This window comes from Patagioenas fasciata, chromosome 1 (assembly GCF_037038585.1).
Source record: "Patagioenas fasciata isolate bPatFas1 chromosome 1, bPatFas1.hap1, whole genome shotgun sequence".
Classification (NCBI taxonomy): Eukaryota; Metazoa; Chordata; class Aves; order Columbiformes; family Columbidae; genus Patagioenas; species Patagioenas fasciata.
This window is the reverse complement of record NC_092520.1, coordinates 85,208,226-85,228,080: the sequence shown is the minus strand read 5'-3', so window position 1 is coordinate 85,228,080 and position 19,855 is coordinate 85,208,226. Positions and strand designations below refer to the sequence as shown.

Below are 19,855 nucleotides of genomic sequence, written 5' to 3'. Positions count from 1 at the left end.
CCATCGCAAGAGGATGGAAGCTTTGCTCTCTGGCCAGCTCTTCCCAGTCTTCCATGGTAATGCAGGGGCAAGCTGGGGAGCTGGAGGGGGTTTCTGTTAGCCAGTCAATCAATCATTTCCTGATGTTTATTATTTAACCCCCTAGCTGAGCCCTCTCCTCATCCCTGCCACTCTGGGTGATGGGAATTTTTGTGATTTCCAAGCAGCAGAGGCTGGCGGATAGCCTGATCACTAGCAGCTCATTCTCAGCCACATGAGAGGAGAAACGTCAACAAGGAGAGCTGGATTTAGAACTTTATTAGGAGAAACCATGGCATGATTGAATAAATTCTTAAGGAGAGCACATAGGTCTTTTCAGGATTAAAAAATACACGTATATAAAACACAAACAAAAAAATGGTTTCCCCCACTCTGTGTGTATGTATATGTACAGGGAACTGTACCAAGCTAGCTATGTATTGGGAGCAAGGATTCACAGTCCCTTTCAGTGGCTCCTAAGAGAGGGAATGGCTCAGGCCCCTCATGTGCTGATCCCAAGCCATTCACTCATGCAGTCCAACATTCGGAAGCTGTGGCCCATGTCTGAAAGGGGCTGCACAGGGTAAACGACAGGGAGCGGCTTAGTTCTGTTTAGCAATTCTCTTTAAACGAAGGATGTCATCTCTGCAGTGAGAAGATGTATCTGGAGTGGGAGCTGCCTACGGGCCTCATCCACCAGGCTCACTGTAGGGTGCTGGGCCCCAGTGGCTGCTCTGAGAGGCTACAGTGGTGGAAAGTGCTGGTCCATAGGTGGTTTCTCATGCCATATGTGCTAGGGATTGAGTGGAGATGAAGATGACCTGATGGCAGAACAGGGACTTGCCATGAAGACGAATATCTTGGCTTGCACTGTCTGGCAGGCTTGAGAGCAGCCAAGAACTGGATGGTGTGTAAGACCTGGAGAGGACTCTCGGTCCTTGCAAAATATGCCAAAGTGTTTTGGTAGGTTAGTGAGAGAAGACACAGGCCGTACCTCTTCAGCAGATAAACAGAGAATGTTTTTTCTCTCAAGTCGGCAGCTGGCAGCACCCTTTCAGCAGCATTCATGTTGCTTGAAAGACAAGTTTAAAAAAGGAAAAAGTCAGTTTTATTCCATGTGGCAATTCCTTCTTTTTTACTAGTAGGATATTTGTTCTCACAAGAGAGTCTCTGTTTCTGTTAACGGATGTCTTGCTTAGAATTGGTGACATAAGTATGTTGGGAAAATTCCCTAGTCTTCATCAACTGGTCATCTAAGTGATATCCCCAGACCCCAGGGCCAGTCTGCTGCCCTGACTTAGGAATGAGGAAGGGATTCCAATGCTAGATATGAGGCAGCTGTGCGTGGGAGACCACAGATGTCTTTATCTATGGGGAAGAGTTATATACATAGTGTCAAAAAATTCAAGTAGGATTTATTGTATAAGTAAACTGATATAAAATATCTGGGCTCAAGTAGAGAAAGGGAAAGTTAGAAAGAGCGAGAACAAAGCAGATAAAGTCTTTCTTTCAGAAAGCCTGCAAGTGTGTTTCTGCTCCTTGCAGGTGTAAGAAGCTTCAGTTCAGTATAAGTGCCAAGCTGGTGTAGTGAATGTTGAACAGACGCCAAAGAAGATGCAAGGTGGTTGAGGTCTGGTCAGTCTGTTGAATGTAGTGTCACATTGGATACCTGCTGGGCAGCCTCAGAAGTCTGCTGGCCTGTGCTCTACCAGGCTAAGGATGGTGAGTCTACAATCCCTGTGGGTCCTATGATGAAAATATGGTCAAGAGCTTCATATCTTGAGACTGGTGCCTCTCTTCAGTGCTTGTCTCCCAGTGGCTGCCCCTGCCTTAAGCTGCGAGAGGTGCTATCTGAAATATAACAATGATGTTGACTGAAAAGGAGCAAGAGGGTGTTAAAACAGAGAGCGAGGTTAGTGGCAAGAGTCTGGAGTCCACCTTGTAGAAGTTTTACTAAGCGCTGAGACTGTTTCTTCTCCCCATCTCTCCTGGAGACAGGTCACACAGACAAATCATCCGACCTCGCCTTGCTGCTGGCACGGCTGGTCTTGCTGAACCGGCGTTTCTCATTGAAGTAGTTCTCAGGGAAGGCAGGTGCTGCACATTGATTGGCGACCTCTGGACTTTCTGCATAGCTGGAGTTAATGAAGGTCCCTTCACCAGCGGCATCCTCCTGGCCATGGACCCTCTCGGTGGCAAAGTTGGCGGTGTTCTGCTGGGAGGCCATCTTGTTGCTGAAGGGGCTGATGAACTTCCCGTTGGGACTTGACAAGCACTGGTTAAAATCTGGTGGAGGAGTGTACATCTGGGCCCTTTCTGCTTGTGGGGCGGACTCTAGTCTGCCAGGGGCTGTGCTGGGGCTGGGTTTGTAGGAGCGGGAGCACCTCTCTTTGGCTTTCTTCCAGCCCAAGTGGTAGAGTTCGGCTAGACTGAGAAATAGGGACAGCACTGCCACAGCCAGCATGAAAACAATGAACACATTCTTCTCTGTGGGACGGGAAACGTAGCAGTTGACAGGGTGGGGGCAAGGTGCCCGCTGGCAGATATACAAAGTCTCCAGGAAGATCCCGTACAAGAGGTACTGTCCCACAATGAAGGCCACTTCCATGGCAGTGCGAATCAAAATGCTGTAGACATAGGTGTTCAGCAGACTACCCCTGAGGATGATTTTGCCTCCTGATTCATCCCAGCAAGACAGCTCGGACTTCTCTGCCGCTGAGCACTTCTGCTGGTAGTATGTGTCACCGTTGTTTTTCATCTCCTGGGCCTCCATTTCTGCCTCCTTCATCTTCCTCTTCTCCTCCATGCGCACTGTGTGCATCGCATGGCCCATATACACCAGAGATGGAGTGGAGACAAAGATGATCTGGAGGACCCAAAACCGGACATGGGAGATGGGGAAAGCCTTGTCATAGCAGACGTTCTCACAGCCAGGCTGCTGGGTGTCGCACATGAAGTCAGATTGCTCGTCCCCCCAGGAGGACTCGGCTGCTGTACCCAGCACCAGCATCCGGAAGATGAAGAGCACAGTCAACCAGACCTTCCCCACCACTGTGGAGTGTTTGTGGACCTCCTCGAGGAACTCTCCCAGGAAACTCCAGTCTCCCATTTCTGGTCACCAGGAGGGGTGAGAAGTCTTGAAGGGATAATTGAACACAGCTTCTGTGGGAGAAAATAAGAGAGAGTGATTCTAAGGAGGGTAAGGAAATGCCCAACTGGGAATGCATGGAGTGGAATGATTTGGTTTGTGTCAAAGGAAATGTTATAATTTGACCTGAAATGAATGAGGTCTGGTTTGCTGAACACTTTGTTTCACATCCACTGTATACAGTGTGGTGTGTTATTTTTTAAATTCAGCTACCAACACAAAAAGTGTTGTGTTTTTGTTTTGTTTTGTTTTCATAATCCAACTCCAACCTCTTAAACAGGCCATGAAAACTTTGAGGATGAGCCAGACTATTTTCTTGGTCCAGAAAGTCCTTTCACTGAGGTCTGCATATTCCTTCCTCTGCGGACTGTGTAGTTAAAGCAGTATTCATCTGTCTGCAAACTGTGCTCTGGGGAATCCTTATTGGGTTGATCCCCTGGGAGATAAGACTGGAGTCTACAGCTTGGCCTGAGCAATGCCTTGGCACTTTCATATGTTGCCTTTGTGTAATACATGCACCGGCACCTGGAATGTAAAGTGCTCACAGCTCTGGGCTTAATTTCTGAGCTCAGTGCTACCTCTGAAGGAAATGCAGAGAAAACCTTCTTGTTGCCCACCTGCCCCTTGTCCATAGGTTTTGTTTTGTTTTTGCAGTGTTGCTAGTTCCAAGAGTTTCATTTACAAGTTGCAAATGTTTTGGGTAGTGTAAAGACTTTGGTGGGCTGTGCCACCCTGTCACAGCTCCCTGAGAGGGAACTGATGCAAAATCTAAATGGCAGATCTTGCTCCCTCCTCTTTTCTTAAGCTCTAAGACAAAATTCATGGTTCAAATGACACAGACAGTGGAAAAAACCCTCCTTTGAAATCCCTCTCAAGGACCAGCAGCTCCTGGGAAGTGCTGTTGGGTAGGTGGTTTGATAAGAGAAAAGGTTTGGTAGGCTGGTAGTAAGATTGCAAGGTGGGGATGTAGGAGACCCTGCTTCAGTTTTGTTTCTAACTCTGACAGATGGTTTCTGGCCAAGCCACTTAACCCTCTGGATAAAAAGAGAATGATGGGTTTAATCCATCTTTTGTGGGAGTACTTGAGAGATCATTTGATCCATTTGTACTCATCATGCTTACCTTCCCAGGGCACTGCAAAGGTCTCCCTTGCACATGAGTTACAGGCTAGGTGCTCTAAAGTGTGCAGTATTACCTTGGAGGTACTATACTCCCACAGTCACTGTTTTTGAAAATATCCTTTTAATAAATAAATGAAAAGCTTAATAATCACCCTAATGAAATATTAAAAGCACTGGTCAAGTTAAATTCCAAAGCTGTAGGGACAAAATTATTAACTCTCATTCTTTATTGTCCCTTGTCTTGTCTTTAAGAGTCAATTATTTTTACTGTGCAGAGAACGTCTGTGGAGAGTAGACACTGTTAAATGCTGGAAATTTACTGCAGCAATATTCTGTAGATTTCCTGTGAGCAGAAGCTGGAGAACAGAGAGATACGCTTGTTGAAGGAACAACATCGCCTTCTCTGGTTATGTACGTGACATAATTTAATGCAGCAGCACGCACTATGATTTATGCCATTGCTTGTTTAGTGCGGTGTCTTATCTGCAAGGACGGATGGGGATGAAGATCAGAAGTTGAACCCTTAAACTCCTGGTGCTGCTGAGGGCTGCCCTGCAGCAAGGTGAGGAGATGGGGATGTGACCACTCACTGCCCCACCACCTGTTGGAAGCTGTGTGAGGAGGCAGAAGGGGCACCAGGAAGCAGAGGATGGGCTTTGGCTCCTTCCTGCTCTGGCAGGCATGCTGCCATCCTCCTGGCGTAGGTTCTGGTGGCTGCTTGGCCTATTGCAGAAGCTTTCATCTGCTGGCAGCCCAGAACTGGAGGAGAGTAATGCAGAAAATCAGCTAGTCTTTCCGACTCCTCTTGTCTGCACTGGTAAAAACTGGGAAATCTGCAGGTCTGTCTTATTGTCTGAAGTGGCTTTGGTGCAGTTACTGTATTCTGGAGAAATTAGTGTATGATTTCATTCTGTGGATACCAGCGGATTAAATACAGTCAGATAAATCAGTGATGGGAAATATTTACACACATTTGCCCTTAAATCAGGCATTTTAAATATTTTTTTTTTTTCTTTTCCAGAGTGCAGACAAGGCAGCCAGCTACCTACAGTTCAACATACAGGTGCGTCCAAGGTCAATATGTTGTAGCACAACTGTACACATGGAATGTTCTTTCCAAGACAGCATGAACAATGGTGGATATTCTCATTTTTCCAGGTGAGTTGGTGGTGTTTGCAGGTACCACTCTTGCTCCTGCTGTTGTTAGTTGACAGCTGCCTTTTCTTGATTTTCCTTGCTTGTTAGGGTAAAAATGAACACAGTTCTCCTTGGTAGTGCCAAGGCTGAGTTTTCCTTCCTGCTGTGAGCATGTGCAACCAAAAATCGAGTACCTCTTCCCATCAGTTCTACCATGTGCATGTAATTTGGAGTTTTACTGTCATTTGTTTTCTCTAGGGAAAGCTACTAAATCTAGGCACTAGCAAATTGTAAAAATCGAAGTCTACAGAACACAAAGTAAAGCAAACGTAAGTGCAAGAGGAGTCCAGAAACAAAAAAATGGTAATAGATGTGAGAATAGCATTAATTTACCTGCCTCACACAGGCACGAAATATTCCAAGAGGAAGTCAATCAGAATGATCCAAGGTTGGCAGCCATGAAGTTTAGGCTAAATAACAGGGCCATTTCTCCTGCTCTTTGCTGTTGGCTGCTCTCCTGCACAGGCTATTTAAAGGAGGGGCTGCCCAAAGAGCCAGATACCTCCTCATCATCCTGCTGCAGCCTCACAGAGAGCTGAGATGGCTTCTGCAATGGGGTAGGTGGCCACAGGAGAAAGGGTTTTGGAGCCCAAGATAAGGGGTTTACCTCCTAGTGCAGTGGTTTTGGCTTAGGTGTTATTTTAGTTACTAGCAAGCTATTCTTGCAATGCAGTCCATGGGCCTGCTAAAACAGAAAAAAACATCTAGGTCTCTGCTGCCAGCAAGCAAAGACGGATTGTTGTCACCTCCTGACAGCTTTTCCTGGCTAGGCAGGACTGCCTCTGACCCAGCCTTTCTCCTCAGAGCTTTACTATTCTCGGGAATTTTCCATGTAGTTCCCTTTCCTCATTCCCAGACTACTGTTCTCACATGCTCTGACCTCTCAGCATGTGAGCATCTGCGGCCTTTTTTATTCCTAGTTTGGACTCAATTGGGCAAATCTCATCTCGCTTTGGCGTGAGTCAGCGAGAAGCACCTCTGGGTATCTTCGAGATGTCTGGGCACCTGATAGCAGACTGTCTTGACAGCAGAGTTGTGCATATTCATGCAGAGTGGTGGGCTGTACCACTGCCTGGCTGTGCTTTTGGCTGACAGCTTCCTGCTGGACCAGCAAAGGAGCTGAGCACCGTCATGGGATCTTGGCACTGGCAAATGCGTATGTGACAAAAACCAGCGCAGCCTGGCACAAACCCAGCGGTGTGGCCGCCCCGGCTTAATCATCACCTGGAATGCTATTAAAGCTGGGGAAAAATTAATATCACACTGCAGGCCAGGCGTGGAGTCCACCCAGCTCTGGGCTGCCTCGTGACTGCCAAATTCCATGATAAAAATACCCCAGCAGAGGTGGCATCTGCCAGTATGCTGGGCTGGCTCGCTGGCCATGGGCTGCTCTCCATGATCCTTTTTTTGTGCTCCCTATTTCTGTGGGAGGGGAAGCACTCATTGCTCTTGGAGCAGTTTTGCCCATCCCCTTGGTGATGTTGCATGCTCTGAAGGACAGGTGAGCATTTTGTGTTGCTGCCACTCGCTATGACTAGTGTGCTCATTCTGGTCAGACTAGCCAGGCCTTTGAGGAACAGCTAGAAAACTCACACCAGAGAGCCAGGAGGGCTGTTTCTGCACTATCATCTTTATATGAGTTTATTTCCCCAGGGATTGCCAGGAAGAAACTTTTCCCCTCTTTAGAAGACAGACAAGGCTATCAGCAGTGATATAAATAGCTGAGCTTGACACTTCATACTAACTTTTCCCACAAGGAAGGTGACAGGAGGTCGGCATCTCTGCAGGATGTTTCTAAAATAAAGTGGAGAGCCTAATTATGACACTGTTTCTGCTCTCCCTTGCTGGGCTCACCTCTTCCCCTTAGCAGGTCCCAGGGGCACGGAGAGGCTCTCCGAGGAAGGCTCCTTTGTGTGGCAGGGGGAGAGCAGTTCCCAGGGAGGGAGAGAGTAACAAAGTCAAAGCCACTGTGGTTTTGCCCAATCTGTGTGTGTGATTTGCTAAATTGGGTACGAATGTGTGTATCTGATAGTTAATGAGATGTCCCATAGAACTAGAAGGCTGTGGCCCAAGATGATGTGAAGAGGCTCACACACCTGCATGTGGAGGCTATGTGGCAAGGCCTTCATCCCCTCTGAGCTCCCAGATGGGGAGGCAGCCATCTCCTTTAGGTACTGGGCACAGGGAAAGTGACAGACCTGTGCAGCGGGGCATCAAGGCCAGCTGTGTCATGGTCTGTGCCTGGGAATTGCTTGTGGCCTTCCTTCATCCAGCTGCATCACCTCATAGCAGGTCCAGGCAAGTGTGTGGCACAAGAGATAACTTTCAGTACAAGAAAGAGATGGACCTGTTGGAGAGGGTCTAGAGGAGGTCACAAAAATGATCAGAGGGCTGGAACACATCTGCTATTAGGACAGGCTGAGAGAGTTGGGGTTGTTCAGCCTGGAGAAGAGAAGGCTCCAGCGAGACCGTATTGCAGCTTTTCAGTGCTTAAAATGGGCTTATAAGAAAGAGGGGATAGACTTTTTTAGAAGGGTGTGTTATGGCAGGACAAGGGGTAATGGTTTTAAACTAAAAGAGGGGAGAATCAGACTAGACATGAGGAAGAAATTTTTTACAATGAGGGTGGTGAAACACTGGCCTAGGTTGCCCAGAGATGTGGTAGATGCCCCATCCCTGGAGACATTCCAGGCCAGGCTGGACGGGGCTCTGAGCAACCTGATCTAGTTGAAGATGTCCCTGCTCATTGCAGGGTCTTGGACTAGATGAGCTTTGAATGACCCTTCCAACCCAAACTCTTCTATGATTCTACTGTGGGGGTGTGCGGGCAGAGATCTTTTTCCCTGCATTGACAACTGTCAGGCTGAAGCCAGACCTGAGTGCTCCATGCTCCGCAAAACTGGCTGCTCACACCTGTAGACACTTGGGAAAGACACTTTCAGCTCTGCACTGGAGTTTAGTTAATGCTGCTTTGCTAGACAGCTGTTTATTTTACTTGAGGATTTCCAGCCCTCTGTTAGCAGTAGTCCAGGCTCACAACATCCATGCGGTGCAGGTGCTGTCATCTTTATCTTGCAGATGGTGAGCCCTGGGGTATAGAAAGGGCAAACTGCTTGTTCAAGGTCACTGTGTCAGTGGCAGTTTGGGGACAGAGCTCAGGGGTTGTGACTTGTAAACTCATGTCCTTTTTTCTGTCCTCTTACACTTAGTGGTAGTGACACAATGTTACTACAGCATGAGAACAACTGCTTCTATGGACCCCGCAGCCCTTCTCTCCTGTCTCTTGTGCCTTGGGATAATACTGTCTTGGTCACCTGGAAGAAACCCCTCTCATGCTACCCTTCTAGAGCAGGTACACCTGGCAGAACCTGAGGTTCTTTTTTTTCTTTTTTTTTTTTTAATTTTTGTGTTCCTTTTTAAGAGGTGAACGTCTTATTATTGCTGGCAGCACCCACAGCCATGGTCAGTACCCAAAAGAAAGAAGGAGCCTTTTCAGTATACATGTACAGTGCTCCTTTGTTGCCAGGACAGGTGGCTTACAATATTAAAAGATTAATAAAATTAGAAATGTACTGTCCAATGGGTGTGATGCTTTGAATTCCAGAGGCTTTTCAGATCTTTGTGACATAGATCAATCCTAAAGCCCACCTCAACAGGTATCTTTTTGTTCACTGTTTACTGACATTGGCTCCTTCATACGTGTGTACAATGGACAAGCAATGACCTGTTAGACATTGTTGTCCAAGCACCATCCTCTGACTTCATATATACCTGCATGTGCTTATAAGTTTCTGGCTGAAACAGGCCAATTGTTTAGCTAAACATGTAATGCTGATCTGCGCAGTGGTCTGGACTTAAATAAATTTGTACTTCTTCATGCTTTATTGAAAAAAAGACTACATGTTTCCCTAGGTTCCTTTCTAGTTCCTTGGGTTCAAAGTACTGTGCTGAATCAGCAGCAGGGAGAGTGACTTTGACTCCAGTGCTCAAATCTCATGGGTGAGGCAGAGCTCTGTGTTAACAGCCCCTCTCTTAGAAGACAGACATCCAATGTTTCCCATCTCTCTGCTCCTTCTGAGTTCACTGCAATTTCTGGAAGGGTCGTGCTGGTATCCAGACCATGGGCCCTGCTTACAGTTGCAGATAACTTGTTATTCCTTCATTGAGATCTGCTTTCTTCTTCCTCTCCAAATGTGGAGAATCTCCACGTTCACAAAAAAAGAGAGTGGGTGAGAAGATAAGGGAGCTGAATGACCTGTCACCTCCTGAACACACACCCACCCTGACGCACACAGACACAGAGAGAGAGGGAAATCACTCAACACCTCCAAGTGTGTACATCAGGAATGTGTTACACACACAGATGACAGTATTATGTAGAATATTTTCATCTGAAGTGATGGTAGAAGCTGCACACTCCCAGTAAGCTTTATTACTTGTCTATCCAGGCCACCTAATGCTATTTTCCCCCCTCCTTGGCCGTGGTCGAATTATGCTTTCTTATATGCAGATATTAGGACCAAGCTCTGCCTGATGTAGATGCAAGAGACCAAGAACAGAAAAGACCTTGAACTCGAATGAGTCAAGCTGAGCAATGAATTTGTCCCATAGCATTTGAAAAGCCTGAGTCAAATAGTTATGTGATAGTGGTATCCAGGCTTACATTTTGCATGCAGGGAGCACCCACTGATTCTCTTGTGATTATCTCTGTGCCTTAGAGAAATGTGGGTTCTTAGAGAGTCCAACGAATACAACAAAACTAGACTTGGGATAAGCTAAATGAAGGTTGACATGTGCTTTTTGCTAGGAAAAGACCAGCAATTCTCTCTCTGATGTAAATGCTACAAAGAGGCTAATTGATATTATTCAGTTTACTCCTTAACTAACAGGATGAAAAGCATCCAGTTCGGGATTACTGGGTTTAGTGGTCTTTACAATTTCTTTATCTTTCCAGGAAGAAGCTAACCTATACGAATTTTCAGCTGACGCTGAATTGGGCAGTGCTGTTTACAGGAGAGACGACAGCCAAACAGGGCAGACGGAGCTCCGGAAAACAGAAGAACATGGTGGAAAATTTGAGGACTGCTGTAGTAAAGCAGTTCCTGAGCTCTGCTGAGAGAAAACGATCTTAAGCACTGCTTAGCCAAGTGAGGGAGGTTGTTATAAGGAGATGCGGAGGTGATGGCGGGCGTCACATCGGGCCAGATATAGCAGCAAAAGACCCGTCCGTGTGATTTTAGGCTTGTTCATAGACTGCATGAGATACAACTTGTTATAGTGTTGAAATAAAACAGACTGGAGAGGTAGTGGGAGAAGAAGAGGGCTCTTGGTCTTTTCCCATCCTTTCTTCCCTGCTCTTTTCCCCAGTGTGTCCCTGCCTATCACTTCCCTGCTGCTCTCCTACAGTCAAACGACCCCCCACCAACCTCAGCTTTTTGGCAGTTTTGACCACTTAACTCTCTACAGCACACAGATTGCTAACGCTTTCAGCTTCAGAAAGAGACATTTTTCAGTAACTATCTGCTTCCCACTTACTACTACCTTGTCAAATCTCATTTCTTCTTTCTTTCAAAAATCTCTTCATGCTCCAGCCTTATTGCTGTATCCTTGCCTGAAGTATTTAATTTCCCATTCAGGGCAAAGTTTGGCTATAACTTGTGAGTGGATTATTTTATATACTCAGCGTATGTTCACATATATACACGTTGCCCCCTCCCCCTTAGGAACAACTAATATTAAATTTGCAAAACCCAGCAGTAGGGAGTTAGGAAATGCTAGAGTTACTGTTCTCAGTAATCTTAATTTAATCTCTTTGTGCCTGTGCCACATAGCTATGAGTCTTTAACCACATCCTCACATTGTCACCTCATTCTTTGCACAGGATGCCTGCATTATTCTGTGCCAGCTTGGCTGGGGCTTTCTTGAACAGCAGCTATTCAATGGTTTGTTTTCTTCTCATTGTTCAGTGGGTGGCCTGTGCCTCATTTACTGTACATTATTCAAGTCCAGTTCTAAAGACAGAATTATTAGTTTCCTCATGGATTTTCCTATGGCTTTCATCACAACAGTATCTGATTGCTTCAAAATTATTAATTTACTTATTTTCATTACCACCTGGAGGTGATGAGATGGTATTAGATCAATTTTACAGTTGAGGAACTAAGGCAGTGAGAGATTAAGATAAAAAATGCTCATTAATTTTGGCAGCTGTTCGGTGATGTTGCTAATCTGGGTTTTTTTTCAGTGTACTTAGCACTACATAACATATATACAAAGCAGAGCTTTGTCTGGTTAATGCTGGAGTGAGGGAGTTTATCACTTCCACTTGTTGGACCACATCTGGAAGTCAGACACCCAGAAAGCACTACTGAGGGGGAAATTTGTGAAGAAAAGTGACTTAAATGATTTTGCCCCACCATGACAGGAAATGGGCGTAAAAAGCCAGAATTAACCCCAGTCCTCTTGGGTAGCTTTATTTGATTTTAAACTGAAGACAGTTTTTCTCCTGTCCTGCTATTCCCTCCCTTCTTCTCCAGACACCCAAATGCATCTGAAGACCCTGGAGCTCTGCAGCAGCCACCCTGGCCGAACTGCTTCCCTTCCCAAGCAACTTTCTGCCCTGACCAAGGCATCTGTCAGTTTTTCTGCTTCAAAGGGAGAGGAGTTTCCTATTGAAATTCTCAACCATTCCCAAAGCAGGTCCATAATGACAAGGATAATGAAGAAAGATGGAAATGTAAGTGTAAATGGCTTAGTTCTTACATTAAAAACCACTGACCCCTCTTTAAAGATACACTAGAGAGACTTAAAAGCATGCATCTCTATGCTCATTTCTTACTGTGTGGCACAAATGTTTCTCTGTTTCAGGAAAGAGCTGGTGTGCTACAGTATTGTTCATAGAGATCTCTCTGTTGCTTATCAATAGCCATAAAATTGGCTTTCCCCCCCCCTCTTTATGAATTCTTAGCCCAAACATTGAAGTTTCTCTGTTGTCTCCTGGGAACTATTTCTAATTTTAAGCCTTTGTTCTCGTGCCTCATACACCAGCACCTGAGGTGTGGAGCAGCCTCTGAGATGTGATCCCTAATGACATGGTCTAGTGGTGAATTACTTATTCCTTCTCGTCTATTTTCAATGCTGCGAGATAAGTCAGAAAACAAGGGCAAACGTGCAGAATGTGTGAAATCTGTTTGAAGGTCAAAAAGAGAGGCTAGGGTATGATGTTCTGTATTTTCTGGCAAGATTTAAATTTTTCATGTGAAAGCCTGTAATACTAAAATATTGTGATAGTATATACTGCTGAGTGGAAAAAAACCAACAACCCCAAATAGTTACAGTAGCAGGAATACTTAACATAGTTCCCGAGTGACCAGAGCCTGATGAGTATTTTAAATGCTGAAGCCCCAGGAATTCTCCTAAACTACTGTTCTGCTCCCAAGGAAAGGGGGAAGAAAATTAGAAAGTTAGAAATCTTCTCAGAGTAGATTTTGAAAAGACCAGCAAATGCAGAGTTTTTTGGCTTCTGGTGAAAATACTGAATATTGTGGGGCTTCAGAATAACAGCTTAACTCGCTCCTAGCTGCACACACATATGCATACATATGTTACATGCGTTAAGTTTTTTAGCCTTAAAGAGAGGATCACATAGGCAGCAGTAGGGAAAACCTCTCACACATACTGCTTCACTAAGAAATTTTGACAGGTTTTTAGCATGGAGAAATAGTTTGACAATTAAAGCTCATGCGGCCCGTGATTTTTTAAGCTGAGGTTTGTCCAGAAATGCTACCTACATGAAGCTCTGATGTTTTGTACTACGGGGACAGAGGTACTGCCTCAGTTTACCTGAGCTGTTAAAGAGTGCCACAAAGCTTGTTAGAAATGACAAATGCCCAGGAAAATGGCCCTTTAGGAAATCAAAGGATTCACCACAGATCAGAGGTGGCAATTAACAGGCAACCTTTACACTGATTGCCATTGCTTCTTTCCAGGTGGAGGCATAGGGGTACTGTGTTCTCAAGTTGGGCTGTTCTTTGAAACATGCAGTGTCAGTACTAGAAGTATTAAATTATGGAAATGCAATTAAATAATTATTCCAATTACAAAAAGGGGAAAAAGATTAGGAAGGGAAATAAAAAGAAGCAGCAGCTGCTAGTGGGAAGGGCATTTGTCCCTCTAGGTCTGCGTGCCTCTTTGCTGAGGCTGCCCTGGGCAGTGTCGGGATGGAGAAGAAAGGCATTCTCCCCGCGGCGCGCGCGGTACGGGCGACTGGGAGGTATGAGCAAAGCACTTCTCTACATTCGAGTTACTGTTAGAGAATAGACTGACATTATGTTCTCAGGCTCCATGTCACAGACCAGCCAGGATGCAATACTCTCAAGGAAAAGAAAATGCAGTATTTTGAAAACCATCCTGCGTACTTTGGAATACAGGCGGTTCACGGAAACACTTTATTGAGTGTTTATACTCTGAGAGCCTCTCACAGGTAAGAGTTCCCTTCACCACCCTACCCTGAGCAGCCCGACAGCATGCTGAAATGGGACCTGACAGAAACCGCAGTTTGCACTTGATACTGTCTGAGGATACTTGGGACTCTTCTCCTGCTTTCTGATACATTGGAATTTATTGGTACCTGTGTTCACTACTATGAGACTTCCTCATCATTTCTGTAGCTGCCCGTGGCAAAAAAAGTTTAATTTTTAGAATGTTTCAAGCCCATCTTGTTACTAGTGAGAATGTTTTCGAACGACATTAAAAGAAAAAGTAAATTTCTTAAGTAATTTTTGACCATCTTTCTTTTCCTGTCTCACCAAATCCTTCTCTCCCCTCATGCTGTTTTCCCCTTGAGTGTAACAGCTCGATCTCCTATTGATGCTTCTGCAGTTCTGGTATTTCCCCCTCGTGGTTACTCACCTGATTTCCAGTATCTTGTCTTCTGTCCCCTTTCCTTGCTTTAACGCTTTGCCTTTCTGTAGTTGAGTTGGACTCCTTGTTCTTTTCAGTTGCTTGGTTTTATTCCTTTAATATGGTTCTCTCTCTCTTCCTCTCTTTTTCTCCACCCCCTTTCTGTGTCACTTTCTGTCTTCCCCTCTGCCTCTCTGCCTTTCTCCCTCTTCTTTCTTCACCTACTTTTCTTGTTTCACCCACCCCCTTCAGCTTAATCTTTGCATTTTCAAACCTACTTTCCTGTTGTTTTTCCTTTAAAGACCATGGATCTCATTCCTCCCTCTCCATTCCCAGACTTTCCCCGCGCCACTCTCCCCGTGCCGACAGGATGCACTCACTGCTGGCTTCACGCTGTCCTTTCCAGTTGCCGCTACTGCTGTTCCTCGTGCCTCCTCCCCCAGATAACATGCCATGGTCTAAGCCTTCTTTAAGTGAAAAGAGTCAGTGTAGCCCACAGTTACCCCAGCCCGACCCTGGGAAGCTTCTTCTACACAGAACATCAACGAAGGATATTTTTCTGACTCACTCAAGCTTAATCAGGCAAAACAGAGTTCATCTGGAGCAGGGTCTCCCACCTCTCCAAATAACATAGGATTCACTCTGCTGGCTTGGACCACAGACCCAGTACAACTTGAGCTTTGTCCCAAAGAGTACCTACTGCTCCCCAGGAGGGTTTCACAGGCCCTCTTACTGATAAACTGATAAAAATAATGTGCTGGTCAGGTAAAGGTGGTTTTTGACACCCCCCACGTCTCTGCACACAGTCTGATGCATGAGTGTTTAGCCTTTCTAAAAAATGCTTTTGGCACATCAAGCGTCTGAAGGTCTTGTATTTCATGTATGTGTCAAGTTGAGCCTGATTCCCGCACAGCAGGCCCCAGAGATGAGAGTGAATCAGAGACGCCTTCTGGCTTTGATAAAGACTGGTCTCAAAGAACCAGGGTCAGGGGAGTAAGATTTGCACAAAAGACTCTGCTAACCTGAGAAGAGGCTTGCTGTGTGACCAGCATTGGTGGGTGTCCCTCCAGCAAGCCTTCCTGGGCTAGATATCTCCCATCCCAGTGGTCCCTATGCAGCAGCTAGTGTAGATCATGAAGCAAAAGCAGTCTAGGGACTAAAACACAGACTCTTCTAATCTAATCATTGTTCTCCCGCTAATTTAGTATCCCTTTTAGTCACAAGACTGAAAGCCAGCCTACTCAGGGAGGGTGCTGTGCAGAGGATGCTGCCTCTGGAGGCACATCCTATGTGGACACTCTTACTCTGAAGTTAAGTGTGCAGCTTCCTTTCAACAGAGTTGTATTGTCACCGATAGTTAGTGCAGGACATACAGCGCACAGTAAATTCCCATAGCAGCCCAGTAAACTCCTCATATGGAAAAACTCAGAGTCATTTGTTGCTTCATTTCTAGCTTTATTGAAAGGCCTTCTGTGACTTCAAAGAAAATGGGAAGGTTTCTGGACTTATTTTTCATTCTCCTGGCTGGTATTTGCATACCTGTGATGAAATTCCACAGGAAGGAGAATATCACTGTGTTCTTTTGTCTTTCTGGAGTAATTTCCATAAAGCATGATTGTGTAAAGTCCTGTTGATTTTATGCCAGTGAAATTGTCAAGGACTTTATAACAAAAATGTCAAAAAAAAGGTGTTAATAATACAGATCTAGCTCACAGATGGCTTTGGGATAGGGTAGCTAAGGCCTGTCAAGTGTTTCTCACATGCTATAGAGGCAGTTCGCATGAGCGAGCTGTCTGAAATGTGATCCCCACCCTGCTTGGCTGACACTTCACTGTAGGCTCAGGGTGACCAGGTCTGACTCTTCTTGCTCATTCCTTCGTGTTTCCTGTCCCCGTGTTGTTCCTGAGTGGCACACCCATTCTCCTACAGAGTTAATCTCTGAATCCAGCAGATACAGTCTAGTTGAATGAATGAGGGTTCAATACATGCATCATGCACTTGAGGTAACTGTTACAAGCTCTTTTTTTTTTTTTCTGGTGGCGATGCTAACTATTTGAATTTTGATGCACAGAAGGCAAATGGTGGAGAGAGACCAGGAGGCAAAGACAGAAATGTGAGTAGGGATGTTGTATGGATGACTCAGCCAATGTGTTGTCCTTTCCTTCCCCTACTGCACCCTCTTCAAGTGAAAACAGAGGTGTCATGGCAACTTCTCCTGCTCCGCAGCCAGAGAAATAGCTGTTTTGCCCACTGATAGCATGCGAAGAAGGATTTTTCCACGCCCTCCCCAAGACACTGCTATGAAAAACTTGTATGACTTGAGTGAGGAGAGCAAGTGGAAGAGGATGCTTCCTCAGACAGTGGGAATGAGGAGAACAGCTGATAGCTTGCCATGTGCAGCTTGCGCATCTCAGCAGTTTATGGTGCTGTGGAACAGATTTTGAAGGAAAGGAGAAAAAAAGAGAAAAGGTAGGGGAAAATAGGACAACATGTACCATCTTTTGATCAAAGGTAAATGGCTTTATTGGGGTAAGATTCCTCGCCCTCTAGGTGAAAGAAACATAGCAGACTGTATCTACCTGGACTTCAGTCAGTCATATGATGTGCTGTCCCAAAAGAAGCAAATTAGTGGAGAAGATTCAGTTGAAGACAACAGCAATTATTAGAGAAATCCTCAAGTGAGTCAGAAGCTGACAGAACTGAGACAGCAGTTCCCTAATAGGTTGAAAGGAAGTTATCTGTGAGGCTGCTCAAATATTTCTCTTAGGACTGATCTTTTTTTAAATATTTGTGTTAATTACATGGGCACCGAAAGTAGAAAAGCTAATGAAACATGCTGATGGAACAAAGCTGGGAGATACTGTCAGGGCAGAGGTGGATTCCAGCACTAGGAGGGCTTGAAGACTCTGTGAGTGGAGTGATCCAGGTGAGGTTACGTGGGAGAGTACAAAGTCACACAGTAGGAACTTGTTGCTCAGAGTTCCTGGTTGGCATGATCGAGAAGGGGAAAGTCCTGGGTGAAGGTCACTAAAGGAGGAGGAACCAGTGATGTGATGTGGGGGTGAAAAAGGCAAGTGAGCTTTCAGGATGTAGCAGTATTTCCAGTTGCAGCAAGTGAGATTAATGTCATCCAAGAAGATGTGAGATGCCACCAAGCTAGTGTGTGCGGTGCTGCTCACCCACATTCAAGAAAGATATTCAGCCTGGAAGAGGTGCAAAGAAAGGCAACGGGGTGATCAGAGGGATGGAGGGTGTCTCTTGGCCAAGAGTACGTTTACTTATCAGTCACTGAAGTGACTGCAGAGAGATATTTGAGCTGATTTGAAAATAGATGAGGTACCATTTTCTACCTTAATTACTTTGCATTGAATTTCATGCTAGTGCAGCTACCCAAAGTAATTAAAACACGGCGTGATGTGCCTGCAGGGTGAATACTATAAGGGAGCTTAGTTACTTAGTCTGGCAGAACAAAGGTTAAGAGAGTAGTGATTTGCTGCCTATAAATACTTTTAGGAATTGGGGGTTGGGAAAGTAAGTGCTAGGGAGAGAGGAGTGCTACATAAGCTAAAGGACAGTGTGGCACAAGAATAAATAGATATAAATTGGCCATGAATGAATTTAGGTTGGAAATCTGAAGGTTTCTAAGCAACAGAGCAGGGAAGAAGGTGCTGGAATAGCGTTCTAGTAGCACAAGTGAGGGCGGAAACCTAATGAGATTTAGGACAGAGCTTAGTAAGTTTAGAAAAGGCCATTTGTTTTGTACTTGCCTGTTATTCAAAGGGATTGAACCTGATAAGCCAAGACATCCCCTTTTCATTCTATTTCTTGTACTTGCTTTATTGCCATATCAGAGCTGCTGCCTTTTACACAGAAGCCAGGTAAATCCTGAACAGAGTTTCAGTGTGATGAGTTTTTCAGCTTTGATCCCATGGATATTTAATGGAGGATTCATTCTGTATCAGGAATTCAAACAAAAAGAGCAAACCAACACAATGCATAGAGAAGATCTTCAAATATGAAGTAGTATAGATGAGAGCTCACATATGAAAGAGCTTCTTCACATAAAACAGATGTTCTTGGAGCATCTGGCTTTGCTGGAAGGCTGTTTCAAATGTAGGTAAATGCTCTCCTGAGGACTGAGAACTTCAAGAGACGGTCTGAAGGGAAAATGTCTTGTACTTTCCTGACATGACTGAGGATTTTGTGCTTGAGGAGGATATCAGAAAAAAACACCCCTCAACAGAGGTTGAGATAGAAACTTCTTGTATGTATTCAATCTCTGATGCCTGGCCACAGCATTGCATTTATTCTAATTCTTCATATTGTCCCATGCTGGACAATCAGCTCTAGTACCTTCCCTAAAGCACCAATGGATGCTACCTTTCTGGTGAAACATTTTTATCCCAAATCCCCATGCATGGATATGATTGAAAGAAAAGGAAGGAGAGGGAGGTTCTCTGTTGTATGTTAGACCTCTGGAGACAGTTTGAAGGCATCCTCCAGCAGGAGGCAAATTCCCAAGGACAGGCTGGGCCCCAGGGAACAGGAGTAGCATGTGATGACGGCCCCCTGAATGAGGGGGAACAGTTTCATGGTCACAATTTCTTATTTAGTAAAAAAATCTCAAATTATTTCATTATAGATGTCCATTTTCCCCTTCCCAGCCTACAGTACCAAACCAGCATGAATGAGAAAAGAGGAAACGAGAAACTGCAAGGTGTGAAATGTCACTGTGTGTCAGTCTCATTTGCCAGTAAACTTTTCAGCAATAAAACCTGGAAGAGGATTTCATCTCACTGAGGATAAATGACCACCTATCCCGAAGTAAATGCTTAGTTGTCAGCTTTATGTTACCGGAAATAAAGCACTGCACTCTCACAGCTGCTGCTTCCACCTCTCAACTCTGCAGCATTTCTGAGTAGTTGAGAAGTGCTTTGCAAATGATAATGTAATTACACATTCTATAAGCACTCTTCTTGCTTTGCAGGTAGAGGAACCAAACCAAGTGTAAAGGATTTGTGTAAAGGATTTGTCCAAAGGATCATCAAGTCATCTTCAAGCAACGAGTCCTCATCTAACTAGCCACCAGACATTCATCTTGTCCTGTAAACTTCCAGGTCAATGAATTGCTGCTTTACAAAAACATATGTGTGTATACATAAATACATACATATGTTTCCCAAAGTGAGAAGAGAAGAGAAGAAAAGAAAGAGTAGACCTTTACCTCTTTTTGCTGACCCTGCACAGGTAGAGGGAGGAGCAGTTGAAGTTGACTGAAGAGTGAGCTTTAGTGAAGCCCCTTGGTCTTGCTGGAGCCCAGCTCTCTGTCAGCGTTTGGCTCCCAGAAGAGATCCGTGTCGGAGGAAGGACACTCTGGACAGGGTAAGCAAACCCCAGTCAGCTCCCAGGAGCTCAGCCTGCTGCTATGGTCTGACACTGGCTCACTGACTGGAGGTTCCCTCAAGCCTGG

The 19,855-nt window shown here is 45.1% G+C and overlaps 2 protein-coding genes across 13 annotated transcripts in view; one reads left to right on the top strand and one right to left on the bottom strand.

The window, feature by feature from the left end:
• Positions 1-282: 282 nt before the first annotated feature.
• On the bottom strand, positions 283-19,746 carry GJA5 (gap junction protein alpha 5). Of its 2 annotated transcripts, none has more exons than XM_065862750.2 (2): positions 19,610-19,746; positions 283-3,180 (listed from the first exon to the last, which is right to left on the bottom strand). In XM_065862750.2, exon 2 carries the CDS (start codon positions 3,125-3,127, stop codon positions 2,018-2,020), a length of 1,110 nt encoding a protein of 369 aa, XP_065718822.1. In that variant the 5' UTR covers positions 3,128-3,180; positions 19,610-19,746; the 3' UTR covers positions 283-2,017. The 2 variants fall into 2 exon arrangements, with proteins under 2 accessions (XP_065718822.1, XP_065718821.1); XM_065862749.2 differs by lacking the exon at positions 19,610-19,746 and adding an exon at positions 14,395-14,808.
• The window catches only part of GJA8 (gap junction protein alpha 8), a 46,749-nt gene continuing 46,527 nt past the window's right edge, over positions 19,634-19,855 (top strand). For 7 of the 11 annotated variants that reach the window (XM_065862734.2, XM_065862739.2, XM_071809914.1 and 4 more), the window contains exon 1: positions 19,634-19,767. The gene's annotated coding sequence lies outside the window, so the exon portion shown is untranslated. The remainder of the gene's footprint in view (positions 19,768-19,855) is intronic. The other 4 variants (XM_065862731.2, XM_071809894.1, XM_065862736.2 and 1 more) reach the window with 2 other exon arrangements.